At 40.3% G+C, this 19,253-nt stretch overlaps 2 protein-coding genes across 3 annotated transcripts; both read left to right on the top strand.

The window, feature by feature from the left end:
* The first annotated feature begins 9,385 nt into the window (after positions 1 to 9,385).
* On the top strand, positions 9,386 to 10,726 carry LOC139298933 (ATPase inhibitor A, mitochondrial-like). The gene is made up of 3 exons (XM_070921758.1): positions 9,386 to 9,545; positions 10,194 to 10,306; positions 10,415 to 10,726. The coding sequence occupies exons 1-3, from the start codon at positions 9,474 to 9,476 to the stop codon at positions 10,554 to 10,556; spliced, it is 327 nt and encodes a 108-aa protein (XP_070777859.1). The 5' UTR covers positions 9,386 to 9,473; the 3' UTR covers positions 10,557 to 10,726.
* A 174-nt stretch (positions 10,727 to 10,900) lies between these two features.
* LOC139298619 (heterogeneous nuclear ribonucleoprotein R) lies at positions 10,901 to 19,152 on the top strand. 2 transcript variants are annotated; one of them, XR_011598753.1, is made up of 13 exons: positions 12,607 to 12,725; positions 12,848 to 12,955; positions 13,072 to 13,185; positions 13,362 to 13,538; positions 13,769 to 13,904; positions 14,030 to 14,235; positions 14,324 to 14,473; positions 14,564 to 14,685; positions 14,774 to 15,312; positions 17,235 to 17,295; positions 18,252 to 18,312; positions 18,642 to 18,787; positions 18,960 to 19,152. XR_011598753.1 is itself a non-coding variant. In XM_070921302.1 (11 exons), the coding sequence occupies exons 1-11, from the start codon at positions 10,979 to 10,981 to the stop codon at positions 15,378 to 15,380; spliced, it is 1,932 nt and encodes a 643-aa protein (XP_070777403.1). In that variant the 5' UTR covers positions 10,901 to 10,978; the 3' UTR covers positions 15,381 to 16,195. The 2 variants fall into 2 exon arrangements, 1 of the variants encoding a protein (XP_070777403.1); XM_070921302.1 differs by lacking the exons at positions 17,235 to 17,295; positions 18,252 to 18,312; positions 18,642 to 18,787; positions 18,960 to 19,152 and adding exons at positions 10,901 to 11,010; positions 12,331 to 12,491 and having other exon boundaries at positions 14,774 to 16,195.
* The last annotated feature ends 101 nt before the right edge of the window (positions 19,153 to 19,253 follow it).

Below are 19,253 nucleotides of genomic sequence, written 5' to 3'. Positions count from 1 at the left end.
TTTTTGTGCTGTGACACTAAAACACTAGTCGCCAACAAATGATTCAATGCATCTTTAATGTGTTGTGAGCCCATGTGGACTGCATCGGGACAAACATACTGAGTGGTGATGGAGGTGGTGGTTACCCAGCATGTCTCCAGCATTCTGCTTCGATACCAAAACACCAGCACCAGTATGAACACAGACTCTCATGCAGGAAGAGCAGTGCACTCTGGGAAAACGCTGAGTGGAAATGTGAGGAGATTGGTGGGGGGGGTACCGCTCCTCTCAGCTGGCACAAGATGCAGGCTCTTCCATGTCATACATGTGGATTCAAGGGGTCAGCGAGACCTTTCATCATCGCCCCTTTTGTTTCTCAGCCTTGCAGGACTCTTGGAACGAGCAGAGGCTCCTGGCGCTGATGTGACTTCCAGTGCAGCGTCAGGTCCTCAAGACTTCAACACATTTGTGTTTTCAGCCATCAGTGAGAAATAGTGCAATATGATGGGTGCTTGATGCTCAAGCAAGACTGATATTATGATTTAGGCAGAATCTTTTCTTACCAATGTTTCAAAACTTTTATACCATCTTCCTCATATTTACAGAGTATATAGATGCTTTATGAGAATATTGTATGACAAATCTGTATTAGTAATTCAAGGAATTTATTCACTAGAGATTTGTTAGCACAAGACTCCATATCTGGAGCTCTATGTGACAGGTAGATAATTGTACTTCTATAAAGCAAACATTATATAGAATGAATGATAGCCTATGAATATCTCTAAACTGTGCTTCAGGATATTTGTTATTACTCTCCGCTGTGTAGCGATGGGTAATAGAACCTCATGTCTTCTGTAACAGCGTGTTTTTGATAACCTTGTCAGTAACTCAACAGTATGTACTACCAGCTAATTCCCTTGTCCCTTCAAATTCCTTTATCCTACCCTCAACCCTATTCATACCTCGAGTTACTTGTATTGAATACCCATTTGTATTTTCTTGTCACCACTTTGTTTTTTATGTTCTGTTTTACCTCCTGTAAATGTACAGTTTTCACAGCACAAAATGAATGTGACTTATTTCTAATAAAACACATATATTACATGAAGATTTTGGTCCTCAATTGTTGACAGATAAGCACATTATAATGGTGAAATACAACTTTAAATCTCATATTCTTATAAGTCTTGCAATAATATGATGCAAAGCAACTGAACAAACAACTTCCCCTGCAGAGTCAAACCGGCAAGTTGTCTGACAGTGATATGACAAGTCAGAACAAAACAAATCAGCACTTAAAAATAAAAGTTCAAAAGTAAAATCACTAACCAACCAACTGATGTAGTGTGAAAGTGAGACAGAACATGGAGAAATGGATTTTGAGCCCATTCCACATGAAAGCCTCTTGCAAGCATTTCGCTCTCTAAATATAGACGTGATTTGCAGGTACAAAAACAGCAATCTCTTAAGAATTAAAGGTGCAATTCTCTGTTCTATTTTCACGCTTTGCAGGAAGGCAAATCATTACAAAGAGAAAAAAAGATCTATGAAGTAGAGTAATGAGAAAACAAACACATTTGACAGCGGCCAGAATATAATTGTGGCCTCCTTAAAAATAGGACATGTTCTCAACAGTTAAATTTAGTTTAGCTTGCTTTGTCTGCAGCATTGCCACTCTGCTTTCTCTCTTCTACATATAATCAGTTCTTGGTCTGCGTTTTAATTGAACCATCGTGCTGTAATTCAGCTGCAAGGCATAAGCAAAAAGAGATTTACATCATCCATTTGTTGAGCGCTGCTCATTTTGTGAGGTCAGCTGGAGAGCAGATCAGCTTGTGTGCAAATGGTGCTTTACTGTAGGTGCCATTTTTTTGTTACCACATCACATGATGTGCGCCGTTGTCTCTGTGGCATCTGATTTTTTTTTTTGCTATGTGGAACATTTTGTGCTAATTTATTTTCACACCAAAAGTCATCCGTGCAATGTCTGCGCCGTCTGCTGCTGACAATTCAGAGTGCTAATGTTGGAGCTAATTTTGCAGCATCTGAAATGTGACTCCAAAAATATACCAAATAAGTCATAGTGGTCCCTTATTATTTTTGTTTCTTTCATGTCATGACCTGCAGTTAGTTGCAATCAGTGATCAAGAAGACAGACAGGTACAGAGACAGAATGGAAAACATGCAGAAAAGGGGTGCCTCTTGTGCTGCCAATTACACACACACATACTGTATACCCACATAAACACATATAGACAGTTTATATGCAGCTGTAAAGAAGCCTAAACCATTGCATGATTACTAATATCTATAAGGATACAGCCTCTCCTTCCTCATCAGCCTTAAAATCCAATCAAAATCACAATAATTACTATATGCTGAGGCAGTGTCTGTGTCTGTGTGTGTGTGTGTGTGTGAAAAACACGTCCCAATGCTAATAACATCCTAAAACTGTTGATGACTAACCACCCCCCACCCTCCAACACACACACACACACACACACACACACACACACACTCATACAAACACACAATTCCTAATTCTCATCTCAACCCCCCACCCCTCCAGACATGAAACCCAGTATCAATTAGCACCTTGCTGGCAGTAACAGCGAGGTCCTGGCTGGTCTCTTAATTCAAGACTGTTGCTATAGAAACAGCAGATGCTAATCCTCAAGATAGGCGAAGAGAAGAGAAGGTCTTTAAACTCCCAAAGAGAAGTGAAAGAGCAGGAAGGGAAGACGCCATTTCTTTCCACAGGCAGTAATGTATTCTTAATGACTGTCAGCAGTACATGAAATTATTATAATCATCGAGAGAAAAGCAGCAGCAAGGTTACCGCTCAATTGTTTTCATTCCTTGAAGTTAATATTTAAGCTTATATGAGCTTGAGGAAAGGAAATACAATGAAAAGGAGAAGGTTTGATTAACTTTACTATCTTTTTTGTTAACCCTGAATAACAGTTTGGGATTTTATCAGTGGTAGACTCACCTCAACTCTAATCTTTCAACTCTTTCTTTTTTTTATTTGTGACTACATCCTGCAACAAGCACATTGTCATTTGATTTTGGTTTCATAAAAATATCGACTATAGCTGCTTTAAGATTTAAAAAATAGTATTGTAAAGAAATATGCAAGAACATGAAATGTTCATAGACATCCGCCCGGCTGATGTGTCCTTGAGCAACACATCTCTACCATTTTCTAATTGGCTAGTTTTCTTCTGCAGCTGACAATGTGCTCTGACATCCCTGTGGAGGGGTAAGAAAAACTGTTTCCCACTTCCATTTTTAAGGAATTATGATGTTGACTTAACACTATTTTTTCAGAATGACAAAATATGGTCATTATTATTATGACACCAAACTTTACTGAATATAAGAGACCTTGCATCATATTCCTGAAACTGTCAGTGATTCTGCTGTGAGGAACTACGCTCTCTGCAGAGCACACAATATTATACGACAAGGAGAAAAGAAAAGGTGGAGGAGAGCAGGGAAAGTAAAAGTAGCTTTGGCTGTCTATGCATCGCCAATCTGTCGCCTAAAAGTTGTATGACATTGTAAGGTGACATTTTATCTGAGATACTGGAAAGAAGCAGTGATTAGACAGACTCTTACACAATTACAGGATTGTTTCATGGATTAAATCCCTGCATCCAGTCAATGTCTTTCGACTAGTATCCCTGCAACATGTCAACATGTTGTGCAGCGGTTCACTCACTCATCTGTGCCTGTCTATTGTATACTGTATGTTAAATTCAGAGCATGGGTTTTATATTCACATCATTAATATTGAAAGTATGAGTTTAAAATGTACAGTATTAATATTTAAGGAGTTTGGTACACCCAAGAAAAGGACTCAGCAACCACCACAGATTTTAGCACCTTTCTGACAGTCTCAACATTGTGTTCTGTTGAAGTGTCGTGCTGTGTTTGTTAGAAAACTGTGCTGGTTTCAAGTCATTACTGGGTAACAAAACTTCAGCTCTGAAGATTAGCAACATCCATTGTTTTCAGCTGTGGCACAGCATGTCCTTCAGCTCAAATGATACTCCTGCCTTTCAGAGCGTAACAGATCCAAAAGCAAGACTCTGAGACGCTGAAACCGCCGGTTTGTCTGTTTCTGGCGGCAAAGTTTCTCTTGAATGTCAAAACATATTTAAAGCAATCACAGACCACTCAGAGAATCAGCACAGGGAGCAGGAATGATGATGAGGACTGTAGAGGTTGATATTACATGGTCTCTCACTGATTTGAAATAAGCACTTACACATATCAATACAAACACTATCAGCGTCTCTCTCTTTTTCACACACACACCTTCTCCTTTTTCTTGCATTTTCCCTCCTGATTGGGGTTGATAAAGGATCGCTGTGTTATGAAAAAAGGGTCTCCCCGTGTGGCCCCTTTACCCCTGAATGACAAAAAGCCAGATATGGTGGATTACAGCTGTGTTTGTGCGTCATAGCTAAATGCCAGCAGTCTCTTGAGAGTGGTTTCCTGGAGGGTATTACCACTCAGACCGTATGCTAGCCCCAGGGGTTGACTGGACTGGGGGAGGCTAATGACCAGGTTTGGTACTGATGGAATGCAAAGGGTTTTAATACTGCAGCGCATAGGACATTTTGTACAATAAAATCAGGTTGAACCTTGAAAGAGGCTGAATGTGGTCACAAGGGAGTCTTAAGGCTGCAAATTATGGAGGAGAAATGGAATACTGCTTTGTGAAGAGAAGATCTCATTTAGGTTTTGAGCCTTGAATGAAATATCTTAACTATTTAGTGGATTTCAGTGAAGTTTTGTACAGACATTAATGAACCCCAGAGGATGAATCCCTCTGATGGTAGTGACCCCTTGACTTTTCCTCTTGTGCCTTGAACAGGTTGACATTTTTGGCTTTTAGTGAAATGTCTTGACAACTGCTGGATGGATTGGCACAAACTTTTGCACAGACATTCACGGTCCCCAGATGACTTTGGTGATTTCACTTTATCTCCAGTGTCCAAACATCCGTGTTTCTGGTCTTGAGTGAAATATCTCAACAACTATTGGATGGATTGCCATGAAATTCTGTACACATATTCATGCCCCCCTCCGAAAGAATTTGTATCACTTTTGTGATCCCTTAACTTCTCATCTAACATCCAATACTTGTCCGATACTTTGTTTTATGCCCAAATACTTTCAAAACTAATGATATGCCCTCCAGCCTCATCTGTAATTTGTGTTTAGTGCTAATTGACAAAAGTTAGTTTGCTAAAACTCCAAATTTACATGGTAAACATTACAACAAGCATGTTAGCATACTTACATTAGCATTTAGCCCAGATTACCACTCACTGTGTCTAGGTACAGCCTAGCAGAGCTGCTAGCATGGCTGTATAATGTTCATATACATGTGTCTCACTAGTCCACACAATCCTGTGATTGTATAAAGTAGCCAATTTTCAATGTAACAGAGTCAAACCCTACATACATTACATACATTATAACGCTAGTGAATGCTACAACAGTTCTTTGAGAGAGCAGTCAGAGTCTGTGCTGCCAGGTTGGGAAAAAAAGTTTCGAAAGAACTGACTGTTTTTTGGACGCACCCTTCACATTGTAATGAGTTAAATGTGAAAGTTCCCCTTTAATTATTGCTAAGTCGTCTGTGAATCCGGTAAATAATGTTTGCCACTGTTCCCTGTCCAAAAGACCTTGTATGTACAGAACACAACGAATCTGAACCCCTTTATCAATCCTGGTGGTCACCATGGCAACACTGGCAGCATCCAGGCAGCTCATGAGGGCTATTAGCAACAAAGAGTTTCAGCCCCAGCACATTTTGAGAATTAGATGAGCTGAATGCACATACAGGAAACCGAGAAGTCTAAATACTAAAGCAGCAACCTGGGTTTATACTTACAAAATATCATAGCTTACTGTTTCCTGCATTGCAATTCAAACGCAACTGAATTTCCATTTATTGCATGTTTCATAAATGTGCTCCATAAGAGAGAGGTTTCTCGTAAAGGGATGTATTTGTCAGTCCAGTGCCTTACTAAAGTAACTCCATGCCAACACAATGCTATTACCTCAGCAATAGGTGTTGAAATCCTGAACAAAAGGTTCAGTTACATCCCCAGAGGTTTTGGGATTGGGATGGAATGGGAGCACTATTTCATGCAATTATTGATAGTGCACTGGTAGAAAGAGGCAGATTATAGGCATTACGCATTACATCCAAACATGTGGATATATAATGGACTGCACCAAAAAGGCTGTTAAATTGGGCCATGCAAATGTAATGTGAGTTCATATTAAATGTCATACGGAATAATAATGCTGAAAGGATATTATGACAGAATTGTAATGAGTGTCCTTGCAAGCAGAGGTTATGAAAATGAATTGTTCATACACTAACATTGTACCACATCTTGTTGTCTACATGACCTTACTTTGTCTTTGCTCAGGTTAGTGCTGTTGCCAGGATACTATTTCCTATGGCAACACTTGAGCCGGCAAGGTGAGCAGCTCTGAAAGGATCCAGATAACTGGCTGCTCTGTATCCTGTGGACCGGAAGTCCGTACATGGGCATAGAAAAACATGCACAAGCGTGCACGGCCGCACACAAAAAACAGCCCTCAAAGTTCAGTTTGCCTCAGTGCGGTAAATGATATTGTCTCCCAATTGGAACAAAATGACTTCCGGTTCAATTTAGCCACGATTTATTGTATACTCAGAGGTCATTTTACATGAAAAGGTATTCATATGGATACTTTATTATGCATGTGTCCACGTTTTTCAAAGATTTATCAATATATTTGCCAAGTTATCAGATATTTTTGCTTTCTTACAATTGTCACAGATGAGTTATGTGACGAAGGCAGCAGAATCAGCTACCTCTGTGAATATTGGAGCCTTCTGTTCAATAATGATTATTGCACTGCAGTATTCATTGTTTTATATGAAATTTTATTTCCATCCTCATTTGAAACAAAATGAGAGCTGCTGTCGTCCATTACAAGAGAAGACGGAATTGTTTTATGTGAACGCTATAAGAATTTATGCCGTAGTCACTGCAACACAGAGCAGATGCTCTCCATGTCTACGAGAGCATACTGCCACCATTTGTTGCAAGGGTGTTACTACCTCACTTGTGCAGTTTCCTCTTACTGATGTGGGAAAGTAATGTCCAAGCAAATCTAACCTGGAAAAGCAAGTGACCTCATGTGGTTTCTCATTGACCCTGTTCTTACTCTGTTGAGCAATCTCCTCATTGTGTACAAGCTTTTATACCGTCCTTGTCTGTGTCTCCTCCCTCCAAATTCACAAACCAAGGAGGTTGCATTACAGAACACAGTGGCCCGACAAGTTTGCATGCTTTTTCTTTTCACAGGGGCTTCCAGATCATCATGGTCATTGCTGAACAGCTTGACAGGATGTGGCACGTCATCACAACAGCACCACGCCAACACTCGCTCATTGACCATCAACTCTGCTGGCTTCAGATGATGAAAGGGGAGTGTCAGGGACGGTGAGCTCAGACTGCACTGTGCTGGGATGAGCATTGTCTGGCAGGGAGGATTTTTCATCAGTTATGACTCATCTGTACCAAACACCCACCACCTCTCTTTACGATGCAAAGCTTCCCTTTGTGCTGCTGAGGGTGTCTCATCCAGCACTTGAGGGATGAGTGCTGGGCCTCATCCTTTTGAGTAATCGGGCCACAACCATGGGATGTCAGATTGGCGTACACTCTGTAGACGGTGGTTGCAAAATATGAGCTTGAAATTAATTAGACAGGCCCATGCAGCTTCTTAGGAGTGATCAATAGATAAAAATGACTGAACACAAAGGAGAGGGGAACTCTCCCTTTTGTAATTGTATTGTGCCCAACTTGAGTAATCACTGCATCAGACAGGTTTACAAATCAGTGGAAGATTATGGGAGTTTGCATGTTTTCCCACTGATGCTTCATTTATCTGTCTTGTGTGCATTCCCTGTGGATCTGTTTGGTTCATAAACAGGAATCATTGGATGAAATGGATGAATGAATGGATTAATTCCCAAACAATTCTTTACATGTAGAAAACTGAATGCAACTTCAGTTCCATACAACTTGGTGCCGTGGGAGAACCAAAAACAAATTATGAAGTGGGTTCACATCATTGTATGAAATATTCATATCCTTTGGTTACGTTGAAACAAGAAAAGTTCAATGAACTATTGCATGAAAATTGAGAAATGCTCTATTTTATGGGTCCATGGTTTCATAATAATTTAACTTAGAAGCTTCCTGGAAAGATCTCTGTAATGTGTCATAGGGAAAATGGGGACTATGCACAATTAACACACTTCCAGTTAATTGATTCTAATTTGTTTGTGTAATCTAGAGTATTTTAGTAAGTGCACAGCAGGTCAGTTGAACAAGTAGGCAAGCAGTTGACAAATGCTGCTGCATGAACACAGCCAGTGGTGCAATGTAGCTGAGTACATTTACTCAAGTACTGTACTTAAGTATAAATTTGAAGTACTTGTACTTTCCTTGAGTCTTTTCTTTTCGTGCCACTGTTACATATTGTACATTTTTTACTTCACTACAATTATTTGACAACTTTCGTTACTACTTACTTTACGAATTAAGCTTTTTACTTATAAATATGATGTTTTGTTATAAATTAAACTACCCAACAGTATATACAGTGCAACTGAAACGATTAGTCATTTAATCAGTTAGTCGATTGACAGAAATATTATTATTATTATTACTATTGATAATTGTTTAGTCATTTTTCATGCAAAAACATTTAGGGGTTCCAGCCCCATAAATGTGAGAAGTTGCGTCTTTTTTTCACTATTTTAATAATTTTGAATTTTGTACTATTGGCTGTACAAAACAAGCATTGTGAAGGTGTCACTTTTGGCTCTGAGTACTTGTGATGAGCATTTCGCACTATTTTCAGGATTTTTACAAACCAAACAATCAATCGATTAGTCAAGAAATTAATCAACAGATTAATCAATAATGGAAATAATCATTAGTTGCTGAATAAAACAAAATAGCTCCACCTTAACGAACTACAATAGTAAAAACCTGCTTTTATATTAACAATAATTGTATAACATTGTTCTGCATTTAGTACTTTTAGTACATTTAGTACATTTTCCTGATTATACTTACATACCTTTTCTTTAGTAACATTTTCAATGCAGGGCTTTTACTTCTACCAGAGTAATTTTACAGTGTGTATTAGTACGTTTACTTAAGTAAAGGATCTATATACTTCCTCCACCACGGAGCATAGCTGCAAATCACAAGTGCATGTCTGGAAACCACTGCACATGACTACTGCAGCTCTCCTCCCTCACCGCGTGGTGGCAGCAACAAACCTACATGAACAGAGGCGCTTGTCTACACGTTCACTTCAAATTTCCGCATTTTGAGGAAGAACCAAAACAGTAAAGTTTCCTCTGCCCTGTCGCAGTTGCGCTTCGAGTGATAATGTCAAGGTTTCTTCTGAGAGCAAACCTGCAGAGATGCATCGTCTCTCAGATGAGAATGGCATCTGATCAGGTAAACTGTGGCGGACCGGTGACGGATGACGTTTTGAATGTTAGCATTAGCTTGCTAATATCAGCAAAGTAGTTGTTATCGGATGACGCCCATGGATGTATTAGCTAGCAAGGCAAGCTAGTTGCTAAGTTGTTTAGTCACCTTGTTGTGCGGTTCATTGATGACTTTTCTAAAAACATGGCTGCAAAATAAAAATGTCTGACTGCAGCATATTTCTTATGGCTCCAATTTAACATTAGACATAACGTTGTAGTTAGCTAATTGTCCATTATGAACTAAAGACTTCCTGCATTACTGCAGATGTGCACTCCTGGTGTTATGTAATCCCACAGACAATAATATATATGTGCTTTTACACTAAAAGACTTTATTGAACAGTGCAGAACAGGGACATGTCAGCAGACAAAAGCCTGCATAGACAATGACATGTTTAGCAGCAGTCATAGATTTGTAACTTAAAGAAGAGACAGCAAAATAAAAGATCATATAGGATCATGAGGGTTTTTTTTGTTGCTATGCTGTTGCAAAGATTGTTCAAGGGTTGCATAATATGTTTCACATCAATAGTGGATAGTCTTGGATTAATAGTTACTGTACATTGTGCTGCTCTTTCTTGACAATGAAATATTCCCTGTGCTCCTATTCCAGCTTGGTGAGTTGGGCAAGGGAGCAGGCAAAGGTGGAGGTGGAGGAGGCTCTGTGAGGGAGGCAGGGGGTGCATTTGGAAAGCGAGAAGTAGCAGAGGAGGAGCGCTACTTCAGGTGAGAAGCATGCCATAATGTTAGTAATCACACTGTTGAAGGCTCACGTGTCATTGGTTTTCCACAAGACTTTTTTTTAACCCAGTTTCACTTTGTTTCCACCTGCAGGCAAAAGGAGAAGGAGCAGATGGAAGCGCTGAGGAAGCATCACGCAGAGGAGATTGAGCACCACAAAAAGGAGATTGAGCGTCTACAGAAGGAGATCGACCGCCACAAAGGCAAAATCAGAAAGCTGAAACATGATGACTGAAGCTGGGAAGCCTGTTATCATGTCTCTTCACGAGAGTCCGACCATCTTGTTTGCCACGTCAATGATTATCAGATATTGATTGATTTACTGCTGGTCAAGGCAGATGCTGTATGACACTTCATACTGACATCTTGAATGCTAATATAACAATAAAGTGCTTAATTTTTGAACACGTGTGTGACTCACTGTATATCTCTCTTGTCTACTGTCAAAATGCCAGTTGTTGATTGTGCTTTGAATAACTGTGTTTGTTATCCTGTATGTAGTATGTACAGTAAGGTGAAGTTCATTGAGCTGAAGTCGTGCCAGTCAAAATTCAACCTCTGTAGATGGATGCTTGATGAAGAAGTGGTCGTTTTCCTTCACTGCGCTCCCCATTACCTGTCTGCAGCTCACTCAGGTTGAAAAGCATAGCCACTAAGATGGGATTTAACCATCTCTTCTACCCCTCAAGGTAGTGTAATCCTTTTCTATTCCTGGTTATGATAAGATATTGGTAATTTACTTTGTGCAGATGATGGGGTAATTCGGAAAAGAGGAAGGAATACACAATTGATCCAACAGATAGTCCACAAAGTAGTCACTGAAGGTGACAATTTGCTTTGCTATGATTTACATTATCTGTAGAAAAATCTCAAACTGTCTTTTTTTAAAAGATAGAAAATGGAAAGATAAATGTGAAAAAGTCCTGTTCGATTTGCCTCTTCATCTAAGAAGAAGTCAATCAATTAATTAATCTATACACCTCCAGCTTTGAAACGTGTTCACAAGACACAGGACTAATAAGGATGTAAGAATTGTTTAACACTACACTTGGTGGCGGTAATACTCCGCCCGGGTGCAATTTACCATTAAGAAGAAGAAGAAGAAGCTGTCAAAACGAACACCCGCCCCCAAAGAACTGCGCGTTTTTTTTCTATCACATCTCGCGATGATTGCTGATCGGTGGCGTTGTTCGGGCGAGCCGACGACGAGACCGTAGCTGTCTGGAAATTTGTCTCGTGTGTTAGATTCAAACGTATTCTTCATATTAGACATTTTTGTACGTCCGACAAGTTAATCGTTCCACATTTTAACACACGTCGCCGTTAGTGTCCTGAATTAGACTGGTGAGTTTTGCTAACTATCTGTTTGCACCTTGCACGGAGCGTGTGTTTGATTTGTGAAAGGTGTCTTTCTGCACGACGAGGCCTTCGTATAAGCTCGTTAGCTAGCCAGCAAGCTAACTAATATTACTCAGTCAGTTGAAGATAAGAAAAACATCTATTTTGCTCTGAAAATTGTAAAATACATCTGACTGCTCAGTTCGCGTTTCGCCCAGTAAGACCATGTGTATGTAAATGTAAAAATACAACGTATCCACCTCGCTAGCTAGCAAGCTGCATGTGAAGGGGGCGGGACGGTGGCTGTCGGTGGTTTCTTCAAGTGACCGGGTTATGTTACCGTACAATACATCTAAACTAATGCAGTTCCTAGTACACGGTCGTTACGGTGTTTAGAAATGCCCTGTATCATTAACGTTAAGTCAAATGAAAATAATGGTTTTAAAGTTACATAGGCCGTCAACGTCAGATTACAACATCCATCCATCCATTTGAAAACAATTTGGTTCATAACACTTTCATAAAGGTTGTCTTTATCGAAAACATACATTCTGTTTGGGATAACAAAAGCCCAATATTTGTTTATTAATCCTGATCAAGAAAAATTACGTCTTGAGATGAACCTGTACTAACGTAAATAAACAGTTTTTTCTGGTTGCTGTATATTACAGGAGAATGGCTGCCGCTGAGGTGAACGGTAGTTCTGCCCCGGCCAAGGAGGAAGAAGAGCCCATGGATGTGACAACGACACACACAGAGAACTACCAGACGCTCCTTGACGCTGGGCTGCCCCAGAAAGTGGCTGAAAGTCTAGATAACATCTTCCAGACAGGTGGGTGTTTTTTTTTGGCTGAAACAGCGATGAATTGTCATTAACAAGCAGTGCTGGAGTACCACAGGTGTCTACTGTAGCTGAGCTTGACTGTGAACATGCTTTGTAATTGTAGGCTTGGTGGCATATGTTGACCTAGACGAAAGGGCCATTGATGCACTGAGGGAGTTCAATGAGGAGGGAGCGCTTACTGTGCTGCAGCAATTCAAAGAGAGCGACCTGTCCCATGTACAGGTAACAACATGGATGTATTACATTCATTACATTACATTTTTTCTTTAAAAAATTTTTTTTAAAAAGTTTTATGTTCATGTAGATTGTCATAAATAATATCTCATTTGTTTTTTTTAATGTAGAATAAAAGTGCTTTCCTTTGTGGAGTCATGAAGACTTACAGACAGAGAGAAAAGCAAGGAAGTAAAGTGCAAGAGTCCACCAAGGGCCCAGATGAGGCCAAAATAAAGGTAAACAAAGTCACGTGGCTGAGCTTTGTTGTGTAGAAGATCAGAATGAATGTCATATATACATGCCTCTGCAGCCATGCAGCTCAGTTAATGTTTTTGTTTTTTGTGTTTTTCAGGCTCTATTGGAGCGGACAGGATACACCCTGGATGTCACCACCGGTCAGAGAAAATATGGAGGTCCCCCACCTGATGATGTGTTCCAAGGAACACAACCAGGGATTGGAACTGAGGTAAATAAGTGATTCCTTTTTGTTTTTTGTCATGGTTTTCATACTCTAATGTTGTAAATTGGGTAATAAGTATTGGGTCTGTGCTGCAGTATCATTGGTAAATAATCCTAAATATCATGCTGTATATTGTGCTTTAGTCCTTACACTCATCCACCTGTTTCTCTTTTCTTGATCAGGTGTTTGTCGGAAAAATCCCAAGAGATTTGTATGAAGATGAGCTGGTGCCGCTCTTTGAGTCTGCTGGTCCCATCTGGGACCTCAGGTTAATGATGGACCCTCTCTCTGGTCAGAATAGAGGTTACGCCTTCATCACATACTGCAATAAGGACGATGCCCAAAAGGCTGTGAAGCTCGTAAGTATTATGGCCGAGTATTGGAAGAAACATATCAAACCATGTAACAACTGGAATTTTCTGGAATAATCTGAACATGTGAAAATAGTCTGATTTGATCTCTGGAGTGTTACTTTAACGACATTAAAAAAAAAAATTTAAAAAAAAGCTTCACATTGCTAAATGCGTTGGGTTGCTATTCATTTACAATATAATTCACATTGTTTTTGGCCTCTCAATTTCACTTTCAGTGTGATAACCATGAAATCCGCCCTGGCAAGTACTTGGGAGTGTGTATATCTGTTGCAAACAATCGCCTGTTTGTCGGATCAATTCCAAAGAACAAGACAAGAGAAAGTATATTGGAAGATTTTGGCAAAGTTACAGGTCAGTTTCAAAAGCACAGCGGTGGATTTGTGTCAGAAACTCATAACATCAAATCCTCAGCTATAAATGATGACAGAAACAACAACTGTTTTGGCAGTTAGATGTGTTATTGTTTTGTCTTACAGAGGGTCTCCAAGAGGTGATATTGTACCACCAGCCAGATGACAAGAAGAAGAATCGTGGCTTCTGTTTCCTGGAGTATGAGGACCACAAGTCTGCAGCACAGGCCCGCCGCCGCTTAATGAGTGGCAAGGTCAAGGTGTGGGGGAACCCAGTCACTGTAGAGTGGGCTGACCCTGTCGCTGAGCCAGACCCGGAGGTCATGGCCAAGGTAGGGCAAGTCGAATGTCTTGCTCTAAAACACAACAAGCATGCTGTGTTCTAAAGGGTAACAAACATCCTGCTTTCTTGTCTCATAGGTCAAGGTGCTCTTTGTAAGGAAGCTGGCCACAGCAGTGACTGAAGAGCTTCTTGAAAAGACCTTCTCTCAGTTTGGAAAGCTGGAGCGAGTGAAGAAATTGAAAGATTATGCTTTTGTCCATTTTGAAGAAAGGGATGCTGCCGTAAAGGTGGGTTTTTTCATGTGTTGGACACAGTATTTTGCATGTCTGATGATTCCATGGATGTTACAGTAATGTTTTTTTTTTTTGTTCGGTTAGGCAATGGATGAGATGAACGGGAAGGAGCTAGGAGGAGAGGAAATTGAGATCGTCCTGGCAAAGCCCCCAGACAAGAAGAGGAAAGAGCGCCAAGCAGCTCGGCAGACCACCAGGAATGCAGGGTGAGGGACAGAGACGTGACTTGTCAACCACACGACTTAGTCTCTCATAAGGAATTCATTAAATGTAACACTATCCTCCCCTCTGCAGGTATGATGACTACTACTACTACCCACCTCCACGCATGCCCCCACCAGGTCGAGGCAGGGGTCGTGGTGGCCGAGGGGGCTATGCCTATCCACCAGATTACTATGGATATGAAGACTACTATGATGACTACTATGGCTACGACTATCATGACTACCGTGGTGGCTATGAAGACCCTTACTACGGCTACGAAGATGTATACAGCATGAGGGGCCGTGGTACTCGTCCCAGCAGGGGGGGGCCTCCTCCACCTAGGGCTCGTGGAGCACCACCGGCACGAGGCCGGGGTGGCTACGCCCAAAGAGGGCCGCCCCTCGGTGGTCCGAGGGGTGGCCGAGGAGGGCGGGGAGCCCCTTTCCAGCCGCAGAGGGGCCGTGGTCCTCGCGGGGCCAGGGGCAATCGCGGAGGTAACGTCGGCGGAAAGAGGAAGGCAGACGTGTTTAACCAGCCTGACTCCAAGCGCCGCCAGACCAACAACCAACAGAACTGGGGGTCCCAGCCCATCGCCCAGCAGCCCCTGCAGCAAGGGGCCGACTATTCCGGTAACTATGGTTACAGTAATGACACCATGGAGTTTTCACAGGATTCTTATGGGCAGCAGTGGAAGTAGATGCACCAAAAGGTATTTGGCAAAGTGACAACAAAAAAAGAGAAAAACAACAATAAAAAGAGAAAAAAAAACAGGAGATTGGCCACAATTTTTTGATTGACTTTTTATTCTTCATCTCATGAAAAGAAAAAATCTGTATATATCTCAGAAAAAACGGACAGACCCCAGAATTGGCTCGAGATGATTGGCTGGAAAGTTTTTTGGCTGAAGAAGTGAACGTAACCGTTGTGGTGAATCATTTCTTACTCCTACGGTTACATTGGGACATGTGTCTTTAAAAAAAACACACAAAACACTTTTATTGTTACGTTTTGTTCCTGATTCTTTTAAAGCCAACAATGAACATTTACAAAAAAGTGGACATTGATTCTCAAAAGTCTGAGAGGACATTAAATAATGATATTGCCTTGCAGGAAGTTTTTGTCCATGCCCCTTTCCTCCCTTCCCTTCTTGTACTCCCTTTATTTGTGGTTTCTCATAGTTGCTTAGGGACTTGCTTGTAAATAAATGCATATGGTTAGAGCTTCACACTTCATTTTTTTGCAATGGTGGAGAAAAGAATCCACAGGAAGGAAGAAATCAAAGTTTTGTAATGTTTAAAGTGTATGCCTAGCATTTCTAGAGGTAGACAAATTGTGTTTTTTTAAAACTGATACCATAACTTCCTATGTTTTCTTTGAACTTGCCCAATAGAATTTGGTTTGGCTTACCTTAAGAGCCATAGCAGTTTGTTCTCTGATGTTCTTTGTATTTATAACTTTTACGTTTGTTCCGTTTCAATAAAACTCAGCTGAGCATCAGTCAATTGTCAGATACTCAAATTCAGTGTTGTCATTCAGTATTTGATTTGATTTTCACCTCAATTCTATTATTTGGATGAAGATCTTCTTTTCCAAGTCAAATTTTTTGCCTCAAAGGATAATCACAAAAGACTGTAATTGTGCAATCAGACATCGGGACAAGAGAATTTGAAAGGTGTTTGGATGATAAAATGATTAAACAGGATTTTAACCCTTTATTTTTCAGTACTTGTCACATCAGACTACAGTCATTTCCTGCACGCAGAATTTATATAATGAATATCACAGCAATAACAACAACTATTAAAGGACCAAACTGTAATTTTGACTTCTTGCAATTACTCAAGATTGTACCTGTCTTACAAAATGTGTGTGCCCAGGTCAACAGTGTATGCTTTAGTAAACTTCAGCCTACTTTCACTAAATGCTGTTCATGAAGACAAGGGAAACACTGAGCGTATCGATAATGGATGCTTGAACTATAAAATGAATACTGTAGTACAGCCCTTTGGCACAGAAGCTTATATTTGATGATTTTGTGCAAATTTCTATAGGATGTAGTGCAGTTGAAGTAATGTAATGGAAGTAAACATGCATTATTTTCACAGGTGTAAATGACCTGTACCTTGTAACGTTTTTCACAGTTTTAACAGAGATGGTGTTTATAAAGACAGGTTGACATTTACTGAAGCATATATTGTGTACACCTGTTTACACAAACTTTAAAGACAAGAACAATCTTGCATAATGGTGAGATGTCACTTGCACTGGTATGGTCCTGATATCGACACCCTTACAACAGAATGGATTTGTACTTGTATGCCGAGTTGTCTCCAATTCATTTTTTTTTTTCCTCCCAAAATCTGCACATCATCTCAACCATCTGTTCTCTCCTTTTGAAGACACCAAGGATCTGACCACCCAAAGGGTTAAAATTCTTAGAAAGTGATCACCTGTCAGAATTTGTTTTCCATAGAAAAGTGACTGCCTTTTGGTACCGTGGTATCATTGTATTTTGTTTCATGTGTCTGTCCTCTTATTCCAACCTGCCTAGGTGGAGAAACATTGAGAGCGGCACCACTAGAATGAGGAACTCACCTGAACGGTACTCAAGGGTGAGCTAGCCTTGCACAGAGTACTGTCTCCTCTCCTGTCGCTAATTGTAATCACTGGAGAAACACTAGCTATAATTATACTTTGTTCTTTTTATTGTTTCCTTATACTGTACAACGAATCAAGCTTCTTTTTTTCTTTTTATTCAGTATGAGTGATTTTTTTTTCCCCTGGCTATGAAGAACACAAGTCATTACAGTTGACTGAAGAATCATTGGAAATATTCAAATTAATTGTGTTGCCAGCATGTTTCTGGGGTTTAGAGAACACATGAGCAGACGGTGCATAGTTTTCCTCTAATGAAAAGTCATGCACAATTTAAAGAGCCAAATGGCTGTTTCATTAGACTGGATCTAACAGCCAGAAGGCAGACAGTTAAGGATTCGGTAAGCACTATAAACCCCAAAACCCTGCAAACACCTGTTGCCTGACATGACTTACTGCACCACAATCACCTCAGCTGTCTGCACACATTCTGTGAATGGAGGGTGGTGGTGGTGGACATTTCCCCTCCTATGCCGCTAGAGGTAGCAGTTCCACACCAGCACGACTAGTGGTCCATTGTTCCTTTTATCCGACGCTTCATTTATTTTCCATTTTCTGAGCTGGAAAGGTGTTAATAAATAGGTAGATATTAACTACAGGAGCTGTTTTTTCAAATGTATTCAAATAGCAGTGGGGATACTGAATTAAATAGTGGTGAAATTGGCTGATGTTGGAACAATGGCTGTGCCTCAAAACTGATGTCTGTACCCTTCAACGCCACAAGATGGCAGTAGATGGGCTACAGTATTTATATTGCACAGGTAAGACTGAAATAGGGAGCACATTAATACAGCAGAAAGTTCATTGTATGAATTGACAAACATATTTTGGTTTGCATTGAAGTGCCATCAAGAGTGTCCTTTTACATTTTCTCATATCAGAACTGTCTTTATATGTTACCTCTTGTCACCAGGCAGTAAAGGAGCTGCCCCCATCCATGTGAATGAGTTCACACAAATGGAAGGGACTGATTGGTAAGATTGTTCATTATCTGAACTAATGCTCAGAAAGTCTCAACATGTTTCTATTTATAAATGTTGTTCTCATCTTTTGTTGTTATTCTAAAACATAATGTTTGGTGTCCTAGTTGTCTCTTTGACACCTTCCAAGAGCCAGTAAGTTCTGTAAATTGTTTTTTCAGAGTATAACTGGGCGACTATCAGGTGACAAATCTTACATGTGCTTTTTTTTTTTTCAGTGATAGATTTCTTGCATCATATTAAACACAGTCTCATCATGTTATTGGTGTCGATGGTCATGCTGATGCTTAGAAACTGCCGTTGTCTGTGTGGCCCTTCTCTAGTTCCAAGTCAGGAGACTGCGAGCCAGACCCATCACAGGGTTTCACATCACTCAGAATGAACTACTCACTGGACCGTACACTTGAAGGTCCAGTCCTCATGGGAACACTAACTGGCTACCCTGTTTACAGCTCGGCAGAAGGCACAGGTGAGAGATCAAAGTGGATTAGTGCAGCTTCAGTGGGTTTATCGCTGAAGATGGGAGCAAAAGTTCTAACAACCATGTCTGAAGGACTGAAATTCATGAGGTTACCTATGTTGTTCATTATCCTTGAGAAATGTCTATATTCTAATGTTAAATGTCTTTTCACTTGCTGCAGAAGCGTAGGAGGATACAGTTGATGGACATGTCATGACCCAGAGCTCCATCCAGCAGACCGCTGCTTCCTTATCCAGCTTGAAGAATTATTTCTATAAAGGGAAATTATCTGTTGCTCTTTATTGTTCAATACATTTCATTACCCAAGTAAATGTGTGTTTGTGTTTGCATATTTAGTTTCTTTTAACTACATTTTATATTAACATGGACAGTGATATTTCATTAACATTAAACATTTTTTTAAATCAAGTTAATAACTTGTGTGGGTCCTGACAATGGAGGTCATTCTGAATTT

This window comes from Enoplosus armatus, chromosome 16 (assembly GCF_043641665.1).
Source record: "Enoplosus armatus isolate fEnoArm2 chromosome 16, fEnoArm2.hap1, whole genome shotgun sequence".
Lineage (NCBI taxonomy): Eukaryota > Metazoa > Chordata > Actinopteri > Centrarchiformes > Enoplosidae > Enoplosus > Enoplosus armatus.
The sequence above is the reverse complement of the archived record's forward strand: the minus strand, read 5'-3'. Positions and strand labels throughout refer to the sequence as shown.